General features: G+C 41.5%; 1 protein-coding gene across 1 annotated transcript; it reads right to left on the bottom strand.

Annotated features, from left to right (window-relative positions):
• Window positions 1-11,247: 11,247 nt before the first annotated feature.
• On the bottom strand, window positions 11,248-16,861 carry LOC121525978. Its single transcript, XM_041812227.1, has 4 exons — window positions 15,484-16,861; window positions 11,676-11,803; window positions 11,457-11,523; window positions 11,248-11,336 (listed from the first exon to the last, which is right to left on the bottom strand). The coding sequence occupies exons 1-4, from the start codon at window positions 16,859-16,861 to the stop codon at window positions 11,257-11,259; spliced, it is 1,653 nt and encodes a 550-aa protein (XP_041668161.1). The 3' UTR covers window positions 11,248-11,256.
• Between the last annotated feature and the right edge of the window lie 6,505 nt (window positions 16,862-23,366).

Raw genomic sequence — 23,366 nt, 5'->3', positions numbered from 1 at the left:
TTGAAAATCATGGGACTCCAGAGGCACCAGCAGCTTCAAATACCTGCTTGCTGCTTTGTAATGGCATTTTAGCAGCTCTGCCCATCTGTGCTCTGATCAGCCACAAATTTCTTCACAGTACGATGATCACGCTTAAGTTTTTGTGAAATATCGAACGTTTTCATTCCTTGTCCGAGGCATTGCACTATCTGAGGCCTTTCAGCAGAGAGATCCTTTTTCTTTCACATTTTGCTGAAACCTATGGCCTGCTTGATAATGTGGAACATCTTTCTTAAGTAGTTTTCCTCTAATTGGGCTCACCTGGAAAACTAATGATCACAGGAGTCTGAGACTGATTTAAGTGATCCAAAGAGCCCTGGGACACAATACCATCCATGAGTTTGATTGAAAAACAAAAAATTGAATGGTTGACACTAAAATCCAATTTGCATGATAATTTGGAACATGGTGAATTTAATTATATAAGTGAATCTTTGATGTGTTCAACATTGATCTCACACTAAGTGAAATGTTTCAAGACTTTCTGTTTGTTATGCTCTCGATGTTTAATTTTAAAGTTTACAAGAGACAAAAAAACCCTCTATTTCACAATATTAAAATATAGTCATTTGCACTTTTGCACTAGTAAAGCCAAATTATTAGAATATGTTTGGCCCCATTTTTTTAATTAGTTATGACAAACCAAAATGCATTTTCTAGATTTGTGTGCATTTAGTAAAACATGTATTTTCTTTTCCATTAGCTCATGTGTCAAACTCAAGGCCCGCAGGCCAGGACCATCCCGGGATGGAATTATCTTTGGCCCACATGATCATTTCTAATCATTATTAGATCTGGCCCGCCGTTGTATTGCCCACACTATTAGAACTGCAAGTCCCACGATGCACTGCTAGTGCGATGGCACGTCAATCAAAGGCCCGCGAGCATGAGTCCCTGTCCCGCTAGTTTATCAGCAGCCTGATGGACTGAGTAAGCTTACCTGTGGTCACCTTTCAGCTAGCGTTACCCCTCTCCCTGAAAAATGGCTAAACGGAAGGTGGACTTTGAAAACGGGAATTTTTGTTGCAGGTGTGCAGATCTCCTGTCTTTGTTCATCAAGAAGCTGGATTCCCTGGCAAAACACTAATTCACCTGGCTTCACCAAGCCAAAACACTGAGAGAGCTGAAGGAATCTCTGCGAGAGGACGAAGTCTGCCTTCACATTGACTTTTCTGAGAACTATGGTTGCTGTCTCAGCCGTGAAATTCAAGCTTTCCCCTTTGGTGGAAGCCGAAAACAGGCCACACTTCACACCTGTGTGGCAAACAGCTACATCATCCTTCTCCTATGCCACTCTCTCTGCCTCTCTCTCTCTCGGCCATGATGAATGGGCTGTATAGACTCACAGGGAGCCTGCGCTGAGGGATGTTACTGGCAAATGTAACACACCACCAGAAACCCTGCATATCATCAGTGATGGACCAGTTACCCAAAACAGAAACCAAAAGATTTCTTTCCTTCTTAGCACCGCGCCTTTTCAGTTTGGCTTCCAAAGGGTCACTTGGAACTTCAGTGAGAGATCACACGGGAAAGGATCTCCTGCTGGAGTGGGTGGAGCTGTAAAGCGGATTGCTGATACAGCAGTCTGAAGAGGCACTGATTTGCAAACAGCAGAGGAAGTTTACGATTTCCTGAAAGATCAGCCCTCTAGTGTCAGATACTGGGCCAGATCTACTAAGATCCCAAGTTGCGTGTAGTTCAAGCGTGAAGAGCCAACTGAACCTGGGGGCAAGGCTAACTCCCCACATGACATCATGAGGGGAAAATCTGAGAACGGCTTGTAGCACACATTTTCTGAAAGGTGGACAAAGAGAAGGGGGGGGGGGGTCTGATTCTTGGGAGGATTGTGGACAGGGGCACATATTTTTGTTAGAAAAGCCTGAAAAAGTGGATTTTGTATATGTGACCCTCAAAGATGCTCCGGAAATAGTAAAAGGCTGAGCAAAGCTCTAAAGGGGACACTTGCCAATGAAATGCATAAAGCTTATCTACACATGGGTTATTCTTTCAGTACAATCCTTCAATACCAAGTATTCTGAACAGACACCTAGTTTAAAGGAAAAATGGACCCATATGTCTGGCTCACTCAAGATTTAAGATCTCGGACTCTTACAAATTTTTAAATAGCTTGAGTTACATCATTATAAATGATTATGTTATTTGTAAGTAGATCTTTATTTTTTGATGAATGCTGAACAATAGGTTCAACAAATGCTTTTATGAAATCTCTTATTCAACACCATATTTTCACCTAAAGGGTAACCTAGACAGAACTTTATCTCATTTGTCCACTGGTAGGTCACACTCCAACAGCTAAAATCATGGCTGACATGTAAAGCCATGCAGCCCACCTACTAAGCTCAACTACCTGTCAGCTAGCTAGCTAGCATTCTGGCTGACAGATGCGTAGCTTCTGCCTGTCCAGCTTTCTGTTCATCAAATGAGACGTACTAATCAGTGCACAGTGAGTTTTTTCCTCAATATCATCTAAACTATTGTGGTAAAGAATTCCCCCACCTACAGAGTGAGGACATGTAGACATTAGCTAATGAGACATTTTCATTTTTTAACCAGGTGGTAAACCAGCTTATTTCTAGTGTTAAAAACAGCTTTTTAATATATGTTGTGTATCTGACTTCTGCTGTTCCTGCAGCCAGCATCAAGTGGAAACATTTTGTAATTTTTTGCACTGCCGCATTGGCTTCATTTTTCAGGACCGTAGGTTGCCGCTTGAGTTACATGAGCAATGGCTTACTTAAGCTTTGTAAGCTTTAGCTAAAGCTAACGTAGCTCTGTTAGCTATGAAATTAACATTACATCAAAAGCCACTGTAGCTAAGTTATCTTCGATAACATAGCTCAAGCAAACATAGTTCAGCAAGCTACATATATTATGTGTCTACATAAGTCAATGTAGCTAGGCTGCCTTTAGAAACAGAAACTTAAGTAGGACCCCAACATAGCTAAGGTAGCTACATAATTAATGTTACTACAAAAGCCAATGTAGTTAAGTTAGCTTTGAAAGCATAGCTCAAGCTAACATAGCTACACTACTAATGTAATAAATGTTACTACATGAGTCAATGTAGCTAGGCTAGCTTTATTCTAAAGCTAGCCTAGCCACCAGTTGTGTTGTTGCAGACCGTGACCAAACATCAGGCCCAGAAGACTAGGAGAGAAGGTCTGCACACCAAAAAGCTCCTGTATCAGGCTTTTATTAGCATTTAAAACAGTGACGTTTGGAGCCATCAGGCCCAAACAAAAATACTTAAAGTTATGAAAAAGAAGCACAATGACGGAGCTGTCAGTGTGCCTTTTTGTTCAAGGTATTTTTCTGTTTTTAGTACATTATTTATAGATCTGTAAATGTTATGTTTACATTTTCAATAACTTGACCATCTAAAATGTGAGTGGTGTCTACAGAAGTATGATAAAACTGTTATAAGGTTATAAAACTGACCAACAATTGCACCCTTTTTAAAAATTAGACCTTGAAAATATGAATAAGTCAAATTTACCACTGGATCACTCTGTCATGTTTTACACATCTGTGGCAACATCTAACTACATTATAGAGTTCTTTACTCCTAAATATAATTCCTCCATTTTTTTAAGCTAAAATTTCAGTAATTGGCAGAAATTCTACTCAAACAAAACCTTTCATCATATTTAGTGACACTATTCACCTTTTCTGTGTGTTTTATCAACTTATCATGGTTAGTTTTGATTTCAGGGCCATTTGTTCGGGACCAAAATAGACCTATTACTGCATTTTTCCAGTTCTGCAGGAATCAGGAAGTGGGACTTCTTCTAGGCCACTGCTGATTGGTCAGTTGGTGTGATGTCACACATTCAAGCCATGGAATGTTATAACATTCCATGGCTTTGATGTCACACATCAAAACACATTCCGCCAGTTATTCATTGTGAGGATTTCAGAGTCAGAGGTAGTTTTCACTCAGACGTAGCTTTGAAATCTGCACGTGAGCTGTTCACAATTTATTCTGATACCATCTGTAACCTGATTATCAGAATTTAGCCATTTCTCGTTATTTAAATAACATTTATATCCAAGATGCCAAGATCTGAGCTCAGAGGCAAACGCCAACCGGACTTTGTCATTGAGGACGAAGTCTCGGATGAAGAGATAAGTGGGGGCCAGAGGAATAAACAACGAATCTGGCTCAGCATGGAGGAAGAGGAGAGGATTTTGATGGCTGTCGAGGAGAAGGAGAAGGGAAAGAAAAAGAAGAAGACAGCCCCAAAACGTCAAGAACGGAAGGTCGATGAGGGTGAACCTGAGGAGGTAAACATCCCTCAATCTGAACCTCAGAAGGAGGTAAAGTCCAGAGAAGACAGGGTGTTGGAGGACAGAGTTGAGATCTCAGCCCCAGCTTTGAAGGACGACCTCCATGTAGCAATGGCTCCTCCAAGAGAGAAGTTGGATTCCTCTAGAAAAAAGGTCAGAGGCAAACGCCAACAGGACTTTGTCATTGTGGACAAAGTCTCAGATGAAAAGATAAGTGGGGGCCAGAAGACCAAACCAAGAATCTGGCTCAGCTTGGAGGAGGAGGAGAGGATTTTGATGGCTACCAATAAGGAGAAGGGAAATGACAAGAAGAAGAAGAAGAAAGCCCAAAAGAAACCAGAACAGAAGGTCGATGAGGGTGAACCTGAGGAGGTCAAAATCCCTCAGTCTGAACCTGAGACAGAGGTCAAGTCTGGAGAAGACAGGGTGTTGGAGGTCGATGAGGGTGAACCCGAGGAGGTCAAAATCCCTCAGTCTGAACCTGAGACAGAGGTCAAGTCTGGAGAAGACAGGGTGTTGGAGGACAGAGATGAGATCTCAGCCCCAGCTTTGAAGGACGACCTCCATGTAGGAATGGCTCCACACCAGAACAAGGAGCAGGAGACGCTGGCTGCTGACCTCAAGCTTGAACGGGAGAAGAATCAGCTTCTCCAGGAAGAAAAGGACAGCCTCCTAGTGTCATTGGATGAAGTCAACCAAATGTTTGAAACAACGGCAACGACTAACAAGCATCAGGTTGACAACCTTCAATGGCAACTGGAAAAGGAAGTCCAGAATTCCAGGGACAGGATGATGGACAGTCAGAGAGTCATCCAAGACTTGTGGGCAAAGCAGACAGCTCTCCATAAAAACATGAGCAAAAAGCTCTGCACCCTGAAGCGAAATTTCGCAGGTAGGGAGCGGAAACGTTTGAGGCAGGTGAAGGAGCTTAAGAGTCGGCTCAGCCTCCAGGACTTTCTTCATAAGGAGGATCAGAAGAAGCTGGAACGAGAAGTGAACAACTTTCTCCAGCAGGAAAGGGAGATGTTTGTAACAGATCTCATGCTGGAGCAAGAGAAGAACCAGCTTCTCCAGAGAGAGAGAGACCAGTTGGCTGCTGATCTCAAGCAGGAAAGAGAGCAGAACCAGCGACTCAAACGTGAACAGGAGAAGTTTGCTGCTGATCTGAAGCAGGAACAAGAGAAAACCAGCCGTCTTCAAAACGTTCAGAGGAACCTCCAAGTTTCATACCTAGAACTCAGTCAGAAGTATGAAACAGAAGTTACTACTGTCCGACATCAGGCCGATATCCATCTCACTGAACTGAGGAGGATTATCGAGACTTATGAGGACAGGGCAACGGAGGACCAGAGAGTGGTCGTGAAACTAAAGGCTGATCAGGAGAAGATGGTTGAAGAGATGAACGCCCTGAGGGAAAAGTCAGAGACCAGAGAAAAGCATCTCCTCAATGAGGTGGAGGCACTAAACAATCAGGTTAGTGGCCAAAGCCTTCTTCAAAAACAGATAGAGGAGCTGAGAGAGGAGCAAAGAATCAGCCAGGAGAAGTTTGCTGCTGATCTCCAGCAGGAAAAAGAGCAGAACAAGCTTCTCCTGGAAGAACAGGGCAAGATCATCCGGATGCATGAAGACCTGGGCCGAAAATATGATAAAGAGGCTGCAGCTGCCCGACATGAGATGAGCATTCTCCAAAAACAACTTGAGGAGAAAGTTCAGGCTGATGAAGAGCAGAAAACAGCCATGGCCCTGATGGTGGAACAGCAAGCTTCCTTCAGAAAGATGGCAGAGGACATGGACTTCTTGAAAGGACGGATCCTGCAGAAGGAGGAGACCTATTCCAATACAATTGGGGAACTTAAAGCTCAGCTCTCACTCCAGTCCTCTCTCACTCTTGAGCTCTCCACAGCGCTCAGGGTTGAGAGAGAGAAACACATGGAGCGGCAGGAGACTGAGCCAACCCAGCAGGAAAGGTCTGACCCTAATGGAACTGAACAAGAGATCCAGGAAGATGCTGCAGGCCCAGCAGGCTCCAGCTGGTCAGCATGCTCCAAAATGTTTGGACAATGCAGACCAGCAGGCTCCAGCTGGTCTGCATGCTTCAAAATGTTTGGACACGCCATCGGATGGAGGACACAAGAATGTTGGAAGCAAAAGGAGGAGCATAGGTCTTCTTCTTCTCCTTCTGACACCTCCTGAACCACCATCTAAACTCCCAACTCCTTGAGGGTTTTCCCCGGGTGCTCCGGTTTGCCCTTCCATTTAATGGGAAAAAAAAAACAAACAAACAATAAAAACAAGAAAAAAACTTATTCAAAATCAGTTTGAGATTCTGAAATGTCAGTAGCAGTAAAAATAAATATAGCAATATGTATTTAGGTAGGCTTTGATGGCCTTTTTCCCTTTATAAATGAAATAACTATTCAAAAACAGTGTTTGCTGATGATCAGAAACATTTAAGTTTAAAGTCAGGATTTTTAAAGGAGGCATGTTAATGGTGGGTTGTCACATTACCAGTACTTAAAACTCCAATATGATAATAGTGAAATACAAATCATAAAACACACTGATTTGGATGGTATGCAGCAAAAACAGAAGTCCTGGGACCCCAATATTAGCTAAAATATTGTTTTTAATAAACTTCTGCATATTGTCATCATTTAGGCCAGGGCTTCTCAACCTTTTCAGCCCGCGACCCCCAAAATAAAGGTGCCAGGGACCGGGGACCCCCACTGTACCTGAAGGTGGTTGAACACAGCCATGAATATTCTAGAATAGTCATGTGCAGACAAGGTCACCCTTGAGGGGGATAAATGGGGGGGTTTTCTGGGGCCCAACCAAACCGGGGGTCAGCAAAATCTGGGACCATTGTAAAGTTAAGCTGTGGTATCCATGTCTTATATTTAACCTGAATAATCACCACTCTTATCAATGAAACAAATATCTTTTTTCATTCATTCGTGTAGTAAGTAGTCCTCTTTAAAATATAAATCCCTTTTTAAAAAAACAGAATTAAAATGGGTTAATAATGGCAAAAATGGTGGATAAGGTGGTGAAACTGGATTTTAAAAGTAGCAGAAATGGTTTAGATGTGTGAAAAAAATAAACTGAAGTGGCAAAAACATCACCAAAAAAATGGCAAAAGTGGGTTAAAGTGGCAAAAACGGGCATATAAAAAAGGGGATTAATAAGTGGCTGAAATGGCTTTAAAGTGGCAGAAAATAGGTGCAAATCTGGTTAACTAGGATAAAAAATTGCTATAAACTGGCATGAAAGGGTTTACTGAGACAGAAATTGGCTGAAATGTATTAAACTGAAAAAAAACATCTTATCAAATAGTGAAATGTGGTCAAAAAGGGCATAAAAAGTGGTAAAGGTGTCTCAGGTGCCTCATCTGACTGTCTGTTCCAGACCTGATTTGAGCTTTGTTGTAAGCAAGTTGTCCCAGTACTTTATTGAACCTACCAAACAGCAATGGGGTACAGTTAAGCATGTACCGAGGTATCTGAAAGGCACAGGTAACAAAGAGTTGTGTTACAGGAAAAGTGATGGGAACCTGGGTATACAAGCATACAGTGATGCGGACTGGGCTGCTGATGTTAATGACGGACGAAGTACAACTGGTTATTGTGTAAGCCTAACAAAGGACGGCACCTTAGTGTCATGGGAAACCAAAAAGCAGCCAACTGTAGCACTGTCCACTTGTGAGGCTGAGTATATTGCTCTAGCCACTACCATCCAAGAGTGTTTGTACCTCACGCAACTTTTAGAGGGCTTAGATAAACATCTGTATGCGTTTCCCAAAGTATATGAGGGCAATCAAGGTACTGTTGCCTTAGCCAAAAATCCTGTAAGTAGACAGAGGTGTAAACACGTTGACATTAAGTACCACTTCATAAGATCTATTGTAAACAGAAGGAAAATACTCTTAAGAGTATTTGTCCTACTGACCAGATGGTGGCAGATATGATGACCAAACCTGCAACACAATTTAAGTTGATTAAGTTTGCCAAGTTTATGTTTGGAAATAACTGAAGAAAGAAAAAGAATGTAAAGAACAGAAAAATGTATTTTTTTTCTGTATTAATGTAATAATGTGAGAGCAAGTGGGAGTGTTGGAATGTGCCCTCAATTATTATTATTTTGTTTATAATGGGCAACCTTAATGTTATAAATTCAACTGAATGATTGATTGATTGGTTGACAGCCCCTTTGTCTGACAATCATTGTGGGCGTGTTTAATAAAAAGCCACGCACCTGCAGCTGATTGTTCAGTTGTCTGTGCATCGTGCAGAAAAGAAGTTGAGCATCTCCTGTTTTTTTTTTTTTTTTAATTTCAGCGTAAGTTTGGTGCTTTATGTGTTTAAATATCTGGGTTCCCAATGCAAAGCTGCTGTAAAGTTTATATCTGCCAACAAGTGGCAAAAACAGGCATCCTGATCCTGATAATAATGAAAATAAAGTCGATTATATCATTTCAAAATTGGTATTAAAAAGTACAGAAGTGCATATTAAAGTAAGTTTTAATTTCTGAACCACCTTGTGGTTGAAACATCTGTAGATGCATCCAAATGCAACATCTGACAAAGTGATTCTCCACCTTCCAAGTCATCTATGGTTTGGATTTTTACAGGACCAACCTCAAATCTTTTAAAATAATCATTTTCAAAGCAAAATGCCATTTGACGCTGGTGTTGTTTGACCAGAGATTTAGCAAGGTTTTTAAACTTTTTTACAGACTTTAAAAAAATAATGTTTAGCTTCAAAACACATACGCCACATATGAATAAGAGGGCCAATTTTTTTTAAATACATCTAGGATAGTGAATCATTAAGTGGTACTTGGGTATTAATTTCTTATCAGGGTACAAAGTTTTGAACATGGTATGGTGGTCACAGATCAAATGTTTTAGGTAACATATCATACCATCAGTAAGGATGGGGAGAACACTATGTTAACAATTTGTGACAAAAGGAGCACTAACCTCCAGTGATTATTGTCCCTTTCAACCACATCACCAAAGATAAGGGGGGTACTGCGGAGCACACACAATGAGTGAATGGCATTAAAACCTAAGTGTTTGCTGCTATCATCCATCTTTAAAATGCTTGGTCTATTTTTGCGTTCCAGCTAATCCATAATTAAAACCATGTATCCTGTCTGACAGCATATTCATATGGATGTAGCCACTTTTATCAGGTACTGAAAAAACAACTTAAGCTCATACTAACAGATGGTGCATAATATCAAGTGAAAAATGATCAGAGCAATGGAAAAATTCTAATGAGTTAAGTACGCAAGGTTTTGTAACACCAAAAATGGCAGGAAGAGCAGGATCTTCACTTAGTGCATTATAATGTTCAACGTGAAGCTCTCTGGAGCGCAGAATTAGCGCAGGATCGTTGTCAGTGAATATAGATTGAATTTCATCCTTATTCATCAGGCAAACCTACACCAGTGTGTTGCACTGAAAGACTGGACAAAGCCTAGTAAGCTATTTAAAGCAAGATTGTCTCCTGTGACTTGTATTACAGAGCCAAACAATGGTTCCTCGAAAAATGGAAGTTGGATCCCTTTTGTTTCTAAAATTTTGAAGTCATCAACTAGAGGCTTTAATATTTCACCAAAACCATATGTTTTGAAATCTTCTATGTAGAAAAGAGCTGCAAGATGTACATTCATTAGAACAGAGTTCAACTTTGGGGGGAGGATTTTGACAGAAAATAAACACACCAAGTTTGTGGAGCCCTTTCTTAGGACCTAACGGGTTGACAGTTTCAAAGTCATGGTAATATAGCAAAATCTGTCAAGCATGATTTTTTTGTGAGAACAGAGGATGGTTTTGGAAATATAATCTATCATTAATATCTTTGTATGTCCCCTTTTAACTCTGTTTTTCTTGCAAAAAGCACTCTCTTATCTCACTGTTTTTGAAAATGGATTTCAGTGTACCTATTATGTGTAAATACATGTACTTGTCCGTTACAGGAATCTGACTATAGACACCTGTAGTTCTATCTCTCCGTGTATCCAGTCTGACACCAAGGACATATTCTTTAGGTTCAACTATTTCACATTTTTCATCATAGTAATTTTGCCTCTTTTTCTCTGTGTTGAATATTGACAAGGGATTATGTAATTGCTCTAAATTGTGCTGTATTTTCTTATGAATATCTGAATCATTGGTTTCAGATGAAAATGCTTGGAGAACTGCTTCTCGTGCTTGACTTTGAACGTCATTTACAACTTCCGCCACTGAACAAACTATTGTCCGAACAGTGCTTTGAAAGACAGCAGAAGCTTGCAGGTGTGCAATAAATAGATCCAAACATTTTTTTAACTGAATTTTGTGTGGAAGCAGGGGGAATCTGCACCATACATGTAGAAGTTGGGGCTGACGTTGAAGGCTGATCACTTAAAAATTCCACCTCAAAATGTCTTTCTGTGGTAACTTCTTGGCTGGGAACAGTCTGTATCCCAGCGTGTTGCCTATGTGCGGTTTTAAGGTGTTTTCTGAAGCCGTTGTAAGTACAAAAAGATGAGAGACATCCTTAAACTCCACATTTGAAACTCAAGTTTTTAGCTGGATATAATCCATGGTGGAATTTTAAATGTTCAAGAAGACCTGAACAATTTTTGTGGTGCTTTTTACAAACAAAACGTGAGCACGGATTAACACTTTCTTTAAAACCTTTGTAATCTGGCTGGATTCAAGCAGTCACCAACAACAGCCTAACATTTTTTGTTACGCTTTGCAATATAAATGTGAACCTGTTTTGTTTTTTTTCTTATTTCTCTATCGACATTAGTGCTCTTGAGATTTGAACAGTCATTGTAACAAAACGAATAAATAAGATATTTTGAACATGCTTAGACAGTTGAACTGTTTCTGACCTTTGTAATCTGGAGGCATTTCAACTATCTGGCAGTAGTCGCGCTCTTAATTCCTTGACTCTTTGGCTCTCTTTTGCCTTTCCAACATCAGTGTGATAAACTGTGGTTTGAATGAAAGTGTAGAAACTGGAAAGAGCTTCAACTGATGTCTGAGCATTGCATGGAATTACTTTCTTGTCCACAACAATGAAGAATCTTTAGATTTTCTTCTTTTTCTCACCAATACAGAGAAGAAAGGGCTGCCTTGCATCAGCTTTGTCCAGAAATGTAGTGAGGCTGGCTCCTTCCTGTAGTTTTTAGAAACACATTCATAGAAACAGACTGAGCATAGCATACAAGACAATCATTTAAGTGCATCATCAAACCGCTACAAACACCAACTGCAAAAATATATATATATATATGTAATTATGGTGGCATGAAGCCTTTTGGCACCTACTTTAACAAATCTAACAAGACGGTTGGCAGCCTGTGCTGAGCTGATCTTGGCTGTTTTTTTGCGGCCTCTTGATGTAGGGGGCAGGAGATGCAACAGCAGCAGGATAGCCAAGATATCACTATCCCAGCCTTTAAGACAAAGAAGAGTGCAGAAAGAGGAGTCAGAAAAAAATGTTAAGGAAAAGTCATTGTGTACACCAACTGAGATTCAACTTAAAAATTCAGTTCAGTGAAAGCGACGAAAACAGTATTAAATTTGACTTATTTATTGATTTTGATTATAATGCATTTATTGTAAGCCAGGTAATTTGGTTTTACTTTATTGTTGCATGTCAGTCTTAAAAGTAAACCAGCATATTAAGGCATGCTGGCTGTATGGAGTTTTTTTAAATGTATGTTGTTAAAAGAAAACACTCCAGGTTTCCACATATCCACTTACATTTGAAAAGCATATTTACTGGTAGGGTGCATTGTTCTTTTTCCAACATCTTTTTGAATAAACCCATCTCAGTCCAAAAAAATTCTTCAGCTCTACTTGATATAATGGATACATTCTCTCAGTTTTCTGGTTAGAAAGTCAACTGGCATAAATCAGAGGCTATGACTGTGTCTAAATCATGCCATTCAGCCATGGTCGGGAAAGGTCAGTTCAACTGGATTCCATCCAGTATGAAATATTTGGGGATTAAATTGTGCGCAGATGTTACAAATATCATACAAATTAACTTCACTCTCCTTCTCACAAAAAATAAAGCTTAGTCTGGAGAAGTGGAAAATACTAAATCTTAAGCACAGAGACAAATTGTTTTTGTTCAAAAATACCCTAGCAATAGTCACAATCTAAGTGATGAAAAGTGGCAACAAAGGCTTTAAGTGGCAATAAAAACAGAAGTTCAAGGTGGCAAAATGGCCAAAAATGGGGAGAAAGGGGCAAAATAGGCATAAAAAGGCAACAAGGACAAGAAAAGATGGGGGGAAATGGCTAAGAAGTGACAGCAAACGAGTTACAGGTGAGGAAAATGGTCAAAAAGCAGCAAAAATGATTGAAAAGTGACCACACACTATGGGGGACCAAAAATGACAATAAATAAATCAATTAATGTTGAAATAAGAGTAAAATATCTAAAACACTGATGACAAGTAGGCCTCATTCACCAATACGCCATCATGAACTTGTTCCTCAGAAAGTTGCTAAGAGAAAGCGCTGAGTTGTGCTCATCTGTGTTCTTAGAAGGAAAATAGCCATGCACTCATAAGCTGAAAGCTTGTGCACATGCAAACTAATCAGCATAGAGAAATTCTTATTTCTATCATTTACACCTATGTGAGTGCCTTTAAATGTGTTACAGACATGTATCAGCTGTTCAAACAGTGTTATCATCAGAACAAGAAATAACATTTGATGGAAACCCAAATACTCTTATAACTGATGCTGCTGAACGATGAAATTCATTTAAAAACCTGTGTGTGAAGGTAGGTTTTCATTGTTTTAAATAAGCGTAATCATCATTTAAAAAATTCCTACTAACACAGCAAATTTATATTCAGAATTTTAAAATTTTCAATTCAGATCAAACATTGCATTGTCAAAAAAATCTGACAATATGAAGGTCTTGCATTGCATTTGTTATCAATAAAATAAAAGGGCTCATTTATTTGATTTTAAAGTTAGGCACTTGCGCAAATACTATGGGATATTTGAAGGCTATTATTTTGAAATCTTTCATCAAATTGCCTTGTTACAGCACCAGATATATTGTGGGGTCTCCAACTATCACTCTAAGGTTGAATGAGTGTGTGGTAACAGGAGGTTTCTTAAATATTTCAATTTAAAGTTGGGCAGTTATTTCCTTAATTATTTCATTTTAATGTTAGGTAGTTGCACAATGAAAATGGCATATTTGAGAAGGCTTTTATTTTGAAATCTTAAATCAGATTGCCTTGTTACAGCACCAGATATATTGTGGGGTCTCAAAATATAACTCTAAGGTTGAATGAGTGTGTGGTAACAGGGGGTTTCTGAAATATTTCAATTTACAGTTGGGCAGTTATTTTCCTAATTATCTGAATAGAAAGTTAGGCACTTGCGCAGCTACTGTGGCATAAATGAGAAAGCTTTTATTTTGAAATCTTACATCAGATTGCCTTGTTACAGCACCAGATATATTGTGGGGTCTCCAACCATCACTCTAAGGTGGAATGAGTGTGTGGTAACAGGGGGTTTCTTAAAAATTTCAATTTAAAGTTGGGCAGTTATTTCCTTAATTATTTCATTTTAAGGTAAGGCAAATGAGTTGTTACTGTAGCATATTTGAGAAAGCTGTTATTTTGAAATCTTACATCAGATTTTCTTAAAACTTTGCCAGATAAATTATGGGGGTCTCCAACTATCACTCTAAGGTGGAATGAGTGTGTGGTAACAGGGGGTTTCTTAAATATTTCAATTTAAAGTTGAGCAATTATTTTCCTTATTTCATTTTAAAGTTAGGCAGTCGAGTTATGACTGTAGCATATTTGAGACAGCTGTGATTTTGAAATCTTACATCAGATTGCCTTGTTACTGCGCCAAATATATTGTGGGGGTCTCCAACTATCACTAAGGTGGAATGAGTGTGTGGTAACAGGGGGCTTCTTAAATATTTCAATTTAAAGTTGAGCAATTATTTTCCTTATTTCATTTTAAAGTTAGGCAGTCGAGTTATGACTGTAGCATATTTGAGACAGCTGTGATTTTGAAATCTTACATCAGATTGCCTTGTTACTGCGCCAAATATATTGTGGGGGTCTCCAACTATCACTAAGGTATAATGAGTGTGTGGTTACAGGGGGTTTGTCAAATATTTTGATTAGGGCTGGGATTTTATCGTGTTAAATAAGATTAATTAATTACAGAAAAATAACGCAATAGCAAAAAAATAACGCATTTCATCTCAATTTATTTTTGCACTCCTACCAGCGTGGAACATTTCTCATTGCACGAATTCCCGGTGTTAACCCTTTCCTGCTTCAGCGCCCCGACCGTAGGGAATCTGGCTGTATCTTGAGGAAGTTGGGGTCTTTAGTACCGGCCACAGCGAGCTAAAAACAGTACATAAGCAGCACTTTAACTTCTCCGGTGTAAACAAAGTCACTCTCTGACATGACAGGACTCAGACCCAACTCAGACTGTGTACACAAAAAACTAGCGCACATTCTGCTACCGCTCTCTCTCTCACTATTGCTCGCCCCACACATACGCACACAGTCATTCACAGATAGGCATACGCTACTAGTATAACACTACCCCCACTCTGGATGGCAATTAGTCACAATTCCAATCCAGCACATGGATATTCACAGTATATTCATACTCTTAAACAGTTATACACTTTTTTAGCATTAAGTTTATCATGGGTGAAAATAGGCGCAGTTTCTCAGTGGGAACTTTTTTTAACCTGTAGCAGTCCATCCTGAAAGCTACATAAAACAAGCAGAGCATAACAACCTGTCAAAGAAGAGTGTTATCAGCACACAATTCACTTGTTATGAACTTACTAGTGCTCTAAACAGAGGACTGGAGCGTATAAAAAAAAATTAACAGCATTAGCGAAAATGTTCTCATTAACACTTGAAATACTGTTTTTGTAAAAGTGCCAAATAAATTCAACCCCTATGACTTCTCGTTTTTTTTTTTCATTTTCTCATGATCATATTTAAAACTTCAGTTTGCATGAACATTAGCAGACATCACTAAACATTAAACCCTTTTGTTTTTAATGTGAGTCTTTCAACTGTCTTTAACTCATGAACTTAGTGAGCCACCCACTCACCATACCAAACCGGGGGTCTTCGTTGACGTCTGGCCCTTGGGGTGCGATGAACACGACGGGGTAGCTCTGCTGCACTACCCCCACTATTCTGCAGGTCCCCAGCAGAGGAAGAGTCCAGGTCAGGAGAGGTGGAGAGAACTGGGTCAGGTGTAGCGGGGGCACCCCCTGCTGGAACTGGTGGAATGTCGTCAGGGTTGTCCTCCTCTGCTGGATCAAATGGAGTATGTTCTGAGGCCTCCTCGTCGGCTCGGTCTGGTGGAGTGTCAGCTGAAGTTTCCTCTGTGGTGGTGTTGGAGAACAGTCCAGAGAGCCCTAGGTCCTGGTCGGCAGCACTCTCGTCCAACGCTGGAGGGGACACCTCCACAGGTGTCCAGGCTTGAGCGTGTTGCAGAGCCCAGGAGTTGTCCAAGGGGTCACGGCTGCGGTAGAGCTTAAGCTGGTCATGATGAACCACTTTTACTTTGGTCTTAGGGCCTTTCTGGATACAATAAACAAGGTCATCTAGCTGACCTAGGATGAAGAATGGACCTTCATATGATGGAAGAAACTTCCTGACTTTGTTCTTGACTTTCCTTGTTCCTTTAATGAGATACCACACAGGATCTCCAACTTGATAGTGAGTGCAGCAACAGTTCTTGTCATATTGTCTCTTTGCACGTTGCACTGACTCTACAAGTGCATCTCTAGTGATCTGATGGGCCAACTCCAGCCGCTCACAGAGTTGTTGGACGTACTCAGGAGCAGAGGGAGCTGTTTCAGGGTCAGGGGGAAGGCCAGTCACTAGGTCTACCAGCTCGCTCACCCCTCGGCCGAACATCATGAAGTTGGGGGTGAAACCAGTGGCACTGTGCCTTGTTGCTCTGTAAGCCATGACAGCGTAGGGGATCATAAGGTCCCAGTCCCAATGACAGCGTTCAGCTGTTGTAGCCAGAATCTTTTGCAGCGTAGCGTTAAATCTTTTGACTTGGCCGTCTGACTGCAGTCGAAAAGGTGTGGTGTGTGTTTTCTCAATACCAAACAGCATGCACATTTTCTGGAACACTTCAGACTCGAAGTTTAGAACTTGGTCACTATGCACTGTTTGAGGTGCTCCAAAGCGACACACCCACTCTGAGGCAAGCACATCAGCCACTGTCACCGCTTGATCGTTAGGTAGGGGGAAAGCCTCCACCCATTTTGTGAAATAGTCCTGTATTACGAGCACATACCTGTTTCTGCGCTCTGTCTCATTTAGGGGTCCCATGATGTCCAGGGCAATGTGTTCCACAGGGGCACCCACCCTGACAGTTCCCATGGGAGCCTGAGGTGTCTTTTGAGGCCTAGCTTTGGATGCACAGCTGGTGCAGGTTCGGCACCAGAGGGCCACATCTCTTCTCATGCGGTACCAGTAGTATCTAGTTTGAAGCCCAGCCACAGTTCAATCTACACCAAAATGCCCACCAACCGGTCCTTCATGCATCTGCCTCATGATGTCATGCCGGAAGGCACGTGGCAGTACCACCTGTGGGTAAAACTGGGAGTCATCCAGGCAGTAAAACCGTCTGACTAAAATCCCGTGGAGACGCTTCCACTGGCTCCAGTAAGTCTTTGTGGCTGGACTGCATGGTGAGACTGTAGTCCATAAGGGTCTCCCTCCACAGGCCTCCATCCATGCCCTTATTGGTGCGATGTCTGGGTCAGCCTCCTGGGCCTGTTTCAGCTCCTCTGGGGACCAACCAGCAAACAGTGCAGCCTCATTGGTCTTAACCTGATGGATTCTTTCAGGGTGTTTTAAACTGTCTGCGTCAGGTTGTGGGATTTTATCTACTCCCACTAATCTCTCTGTGTTGGAAGCAGGGTGTCCCTCTACCCCCACTGGACTCTGCTTTGCCTGGTCAAAGACAGAGTCCAAGTCACACTGCACTCCTTGGTGTCTGATGTTCTTCAGGGAAGAGGAGGGATCTGGCAGCTTACAGGGGCAGGACTGGCGGCAGGGCTGTCGGGAGAGGCTGTCAGCATTGTCACGTAACTTCCCTGGGCAATGGATGATCTGAAAATTGTACTCACTGAGTTTTTAGAGCCACCTAGCGAGCTGCCCCTCTGGCTCTTTCATCTTTGTAAGCCAGCGGAGACTGCTATGGTCAGTGCGGACAGTGAAAGGACGTCGCAGGAGGTACTGCCGGAAGTGTGACGTGAACTCAGCCACTGCCAGAAGCTCTCGCCGTGTGGTGCAGTAGTTCTGTTCAGTCTTGGACAGCTTACAACTCCCATAAGCCAGCACACGTTCCCTGCCCTGCTGTACTTGTGATAAAACTGCACCGATGCCGATGTTACTCGCATCAGTGTCCAGAATCATGTCACCCTGGTCTAGGGGATAACCCAAGACTGGTGCTGTTGTCAGCAGATGTTTCAGCCTGTCGAATGCTTCCTGACACTCCATGGACCACCGAAACTGGGAGTATTTCTTGGTCAGGTTGTGCAAGGTTTCAGCTATGGTAGCAAAGTCTTTTACAGACCGTCTATAATAAGACGCTAGGCCTAGGAACTGACGAACTTCTTGGACAGATGTAGGTGTGGGCCACTCTCTCACCTTCTGGACCTTGCTGGGGTCGGTAACAACACCCTCTTCTGAAACAATGTGACCCAGGTAAGCTACCTGACGGCGGAAGAGGCAACATTTAGCAGGCTTTAACTTCAGGTTAGCTTGGTGAAGCCTGTCGAAGATCTGACAGAGCCTCTGCAACATTTCTGGCAGAGAGAGGTACAGTTTTAAATGGCTGGTCTTTAAGCAGGACTCTGGCAACCACTACCTTGTGTTTCTCAATGAACCCTTTAGAGGGGCTCAGCATCACTTCTCCTTTAAAAGGCTCTTTAATGGTGGAGCTGCCTCTCACCACATACTCACGCCCGGCCTCAAGCACCACAGTCCGTGCCACCTTAACTGCATGTGATTTTACCATGCTTGTCCAAAACAGAACAAACATTCAGTCCCTGTAGCTGCATGTGAATGCTCATTTCTTGACTGGGAGCACTGACGCGTAGCACAGTGGAGTCTAGACTTTCTTGTGGGGCTGACTTTGTTTGAAATGTGCTTGTTTTCTTTGGTGGAGGGCAATTTCGCTTCATGGGACCTATGCCAGAACAGTTATGACAGCGGACTTCGTCCCACTTACTGTTTTTGAAGCTTTTCTGTGAAGTTGGTGATTGGCGGGAGTTAAAGGGTTTTGACTTGTAGCTAGTGGCTGGGGTAGCTGCAGAAACAGTCTCTGTGTTCTCGTCCCCTTTTCCCTCTCTCACCACAGCAGCGCGTTGTCTCTTTTCAGGCGTGTTGTGTGCATCTGGGGGTCTGAGGGTGGCGACATGTGTAGCAGCTCGTCTGGTTGTCTCATGGCGGCGGGCTATGTCGTAAGCTTGAGCTAGAGCTTGAGGTCGTTGCTCTAACAGGTTTTGCACAATCTCAACATCACCCAGGGCATTTGTAAAGACTTCAACACCTATGGCATCCTGTTCATTTTCAGTTCTATCACTGTAGGCTATTGCCACTTGTCCATATATGTCGTCTCTCAGCTCGTGTAGAGCCTCACCTGGTTTGCGGAGCCGTTGTCTGAGTTCAATGGCCACTGCTGCAGCATACTCAGATGATGGGCCATAAGCAATTTCCATCTCCTCCACCAGGCAGCAGTAATCCCACTGAGATGACCAGGGGTTTCTGTGGGTGATGGCCCCAGCTGCACCCGTCAAACAAAACCGTAACTGCACAGCCATTGTCCTCTCTGACCAGTTATTAGCCTTAGCGCAGCTCTCAAACCTGTGCAGAAACTCTTTCCATGGAGTTGTGCCATCGTACTGGCCAGGTCATAAGGTGTGGACTCTCTCTCGATGGCAACAGTCGTCCTCACTGTCCGAAGCAGGCTGGTGACACAGAAGATGGGCCGGATGGGCCTGAGGCTCAGGCTGCTCATATCTGGGGAGAGAGCGCCTTAACTGGCTCACTTTAATGTCACTTTTCTCTGTTACATGTCCATAGTTGTCATCATGAGAAGCGTTACAACAGGTATGCAGCTTTGGGTATGTGTTGGCCTGGGTGCTGCAGGGGGCTGGTGTGCTCTGAATGAAGCTCCCTGCATAAGCAGACATAAAGGGGTTTCCACATGGTGTCGCTACAGTCACACTTGATGGCAGAACTGCACTACACTGCTCCGATGGCTGGACACAGGTTTGCTGAAAACTCACTTGTGGGCATGGAGCTTTGCCCTGAGTGTCGATCTCACAGTCTTGGAAGCAGTAATTATCCAGATCTTTAATAAAACGGTTTGTGCTTGAAAACTGTAGCTTAGCTGGCATTTGATACATTTCACTTGCTTGTTGTTTCACTTCAACAGTCTCTCCTTCACTTAAGGTATTATATTGTCCATTTATTCTCTTTCTGTCACTCACAGAGTCCGTTTTTATTTCCATATGATTTACTGCAGTCATTGTCATGAACGGGTTAGAGTAGCTGGTAGCGTTAGCAAAGGGATTTTCAGCCGGAGCTCGCTGTCCGGCGGCCGCCATTTTAGCTTAGCTCCTTGCTAACACAGTCACTTCGTCACTAACTTCCCGGTTTATTTCTACCGGATTATTTTTGTTGCTCACCACTTCTGTTGGATGCGAGAGAGGGTCCCTTCGTGGTCTCCAGTGTTAACCCTTTCCTGCTTCAGCGCCCCGACCGTAGTCGGAACACACAGGGGGGACTTAGTGGTCTGCTCCAGGGCCGAAGCTATCCTTAGCTCCGGGGCTAACTCCCTTCACCTTGTATTGAACAGCAGCAGAGGTAAGCAGACACAGGGAATCCGGCTGTATCTTGAGGACGTTAGGGTCTTTATTACCGGCCACAGCGAGCTCAAAACAGTACATAAGCAGCACTTTAACTTCTCCGGTGTAAACAAAGTCACTCTCTGACATGACAGGACTCAGACCCGACTCAGACTGCGTACACAAAAAACTAGCGCACTTTCCGCTACCCACACATACGCACACAGTCATTCACAGACAGACATACGCTACTAGTATAACACCGGTATATCTGTAATACTGATGCACAGGACACAACGCGATACACAATGGAAACCGATGAGAAGTCGTTTCTGGGTATGGTGGACGGTAAATTTAGTTTTAAAAACTAGCGGGTGGATACCTGGACTAAAGCACAGTTGTGTGCAAACTGTGCAAGAAAGAATTTGCCTGTCACCGGAGCTCTTCTAGCCTTCGCTGCCACCTCAAAGCCAAACATGCTACGGCTACCAGACAACGTTCCTAGTTTGAGCAGGCAGTGTCGCCAATCCACAGTCGACAAGATGACTGGGTTCACAGCCAAAAATGAGTCAGTCCACGACTGAAAAATTAACAAACTCACTGGCAAAATGGATTGAAGTGGACTGTCGACCACTCTCGGTGGTAGAAGATAAGGGGCTAGAAGCGGTGCTACAATTATTCATTGATTCAGTCAAATACCAAAATCCATTTCAGTTGAAAAATGTTGCTTCTTGTGTCAAAAATTGATATGCGATTAATTGAGATTGCTTAATTACAAAGCCTCGAATTAATTAGATTAATTTTTTAAATCAAGTCCCACCACTAATTTCAATTTAAAGAATTTAAAGTTGGGCAATTATTTTCCTAAATATTTCATTTTAAAGCTGGGCAGTTGCACAATGAAAATGGCATATTTGAGAAGGCTTTTATTTCGAAATCTTACATCAGATTGCCTTGTTACGGCACCAGATATATTGTACAACTTAAAATCATGTTATTGTGTTTCTTAATTTGGTATTTGAGTGCTGATAAAAGGCACATTTAATACTTTTACTGTCAAACATTATTAAGAGTGACTTTAAGTGTTCTTAGATTTCGTTCCCAGACACACACACAAAAAAAAAAAAAAAAGATCACAGATAAAACTTTGGTGCAAGTCAGAATCTTCTTAACTCAGTAGGAACTTTAAAAAAAAAGGAATTTTTAAAAAAAGGAATGATAGAAAACTAAGGCTAATTGCTTTAATTAATGGTACGGATGTTTTTGTTTTGTTTTGTTTTTTTTTACAAAGGAATCAAAATATTCTTGAGGTGTCAATACCTTTTTATATATATATATATATATATATTTAAAAAATCTGAATGTTCTTGTTTATCTTTCATTTATACATACATGCAATTCAAAGCTCTTTTGATAAAAAAGGATTTTTTTTAATCAGTAAAATATCTTAGAAGCAATAGAACTGATTGAAAACAAATTGAAAAATGAACACAGCAAACAGCAAAACAGAAAAAAATGAAAAAAAAACCTGTCCTCAAAAACTGAACTGATAAAGAAAAAAATACTATATTCAGAAAATAAAAATACCTAACAGAAAAACTCTGAAAGAAGACCAAAATAACCCCAAATAAATTTATATTTCCTTTTTTTCAAGATTAAAAAACATGATTTGCAGCCCATGACTGTTTACTTATTATATCTACTTTTCTAAGTGATTCTATTGAAATTGGTGGCAACATGAGACAAAAAAGGGACACAGAAAGCTTTTTTGTCATGTTCTTTTGGAGCCTTTAGTAATGAATTCATAGAGAGATGCAGGGATCCAGCAAAGAGCGGAGTAAATGGAAACCAGGACTTCAACTGTCCATCTATTAGAGATAACCTCATTGATAGAATGACATTTAGCCTCTCATCCTTAGTCCTACTCATACATCCAGCCATAATGACAGTCGTACGCAGCCCTTACACTCTCTGACACACAACTCACTCCCATCATCTCCCAATGATATTTCCATTTGCTCAGTGAGCTCCAATAACTAAGTTTTTTCAATGACAGCTCTCTGTCTTTGTGTGTCTGGATTTGATAAGGCTTTGTGAACAGGCATGATATGTGTATGTAAGTGCATGGGCCCCTGTTTGAGTGTGTGATGGGATTAGGCCAATGAATCTTCAGAATGAAATCTGTGTGTTTCTACCTCTATGTGGGTGTGTGTGTGTGTGTGTGTGTGTGTGTATGCACACAGTGAATGGGTCAGCCATCTGTAATAGCAACCATGGGTTTTCTATTGGTTTAGAGCAGTGGTTTTCAAACTTTTTTTGCCCAAGGCACACCTAAGGTTACGTCAAAATCTCAAGGCACACTATATTTAAAAAAAGACTTTTTAAATGTTACAGTCAAGCTGGCCTATAAGGGGAGATAAAGGGGAGAGCTTTCTGGGGCCTAGACAACTGGGGGATTATGGAGATGGCAAAAGGTGGCAAAAACGGGTTAAAGGTGATGACAAAACATGGCAAAATTGGGCAAAAAGTGGCTAAACAAAGTCAGAAATGGGCAAAAATGGTGAAAGTTGGCCAACCAATGGGTTGAAACTGGCCTAAACTTGTTGAAAGTTTCAAAATAGTGGCAAAAATGGGTTATAATTGGATTAACCATGTAAAAAAGGTGGTAAAATGGGATAAAAGTGCTAAGAAAAAAGGGCAAAAGTGGGCAAAAAAGTGGTCAAAGGCAATAGTGGGCAAAAATGGGTCAAAGTAGTAATAAGTGGCATAAAAGTAGACAAAAGAAGTGGCAAAAACGGGTATAAAAATTGTTTAACTTGGTTAAAAATAGCACAAATTAATAACTTTTTTGCACTAATTCAACCCAATAATAGCTTGCCATGCTTCTCAGCTCATAGTGAGGTAACTGTTAGCCAATGCTACTGATCCAACACACATACACTGATATCATCAATAAATCCCGACTAGGGAGGTCCCGTTATCTGGGGTTTTCAGGGGTCCAGCCAGATCTGTGGGCAGGCCTGGTTACAGTTCTTGCCATAAAGTTGTAGTAATAACATATGGTACAAATTCTCACAGCACACCTAGACTTGCTTTAAGGCACACCATTT

The sequence above is a fragment of the Cheilinus undulatus genome, linkage group 18 (assembly GCF_018320785.1).
Source record: "Cheilinus undulatus linkage group 18, ASM1832078v1, whole genome shotgun sequence".
In the NCBI taxonomy this organism is placed as follows: Eukaryota; Metazoa; Chordata; class Actinopteri; order Labriformes; family Labridae; genus Cheilinus; species Cheilinus undulatus.
The sequence above is the reverse complement of the archived record's forward strand: the minus strand, read 5'-3'. Positions and strand labels throughout refer to the sequence as shown.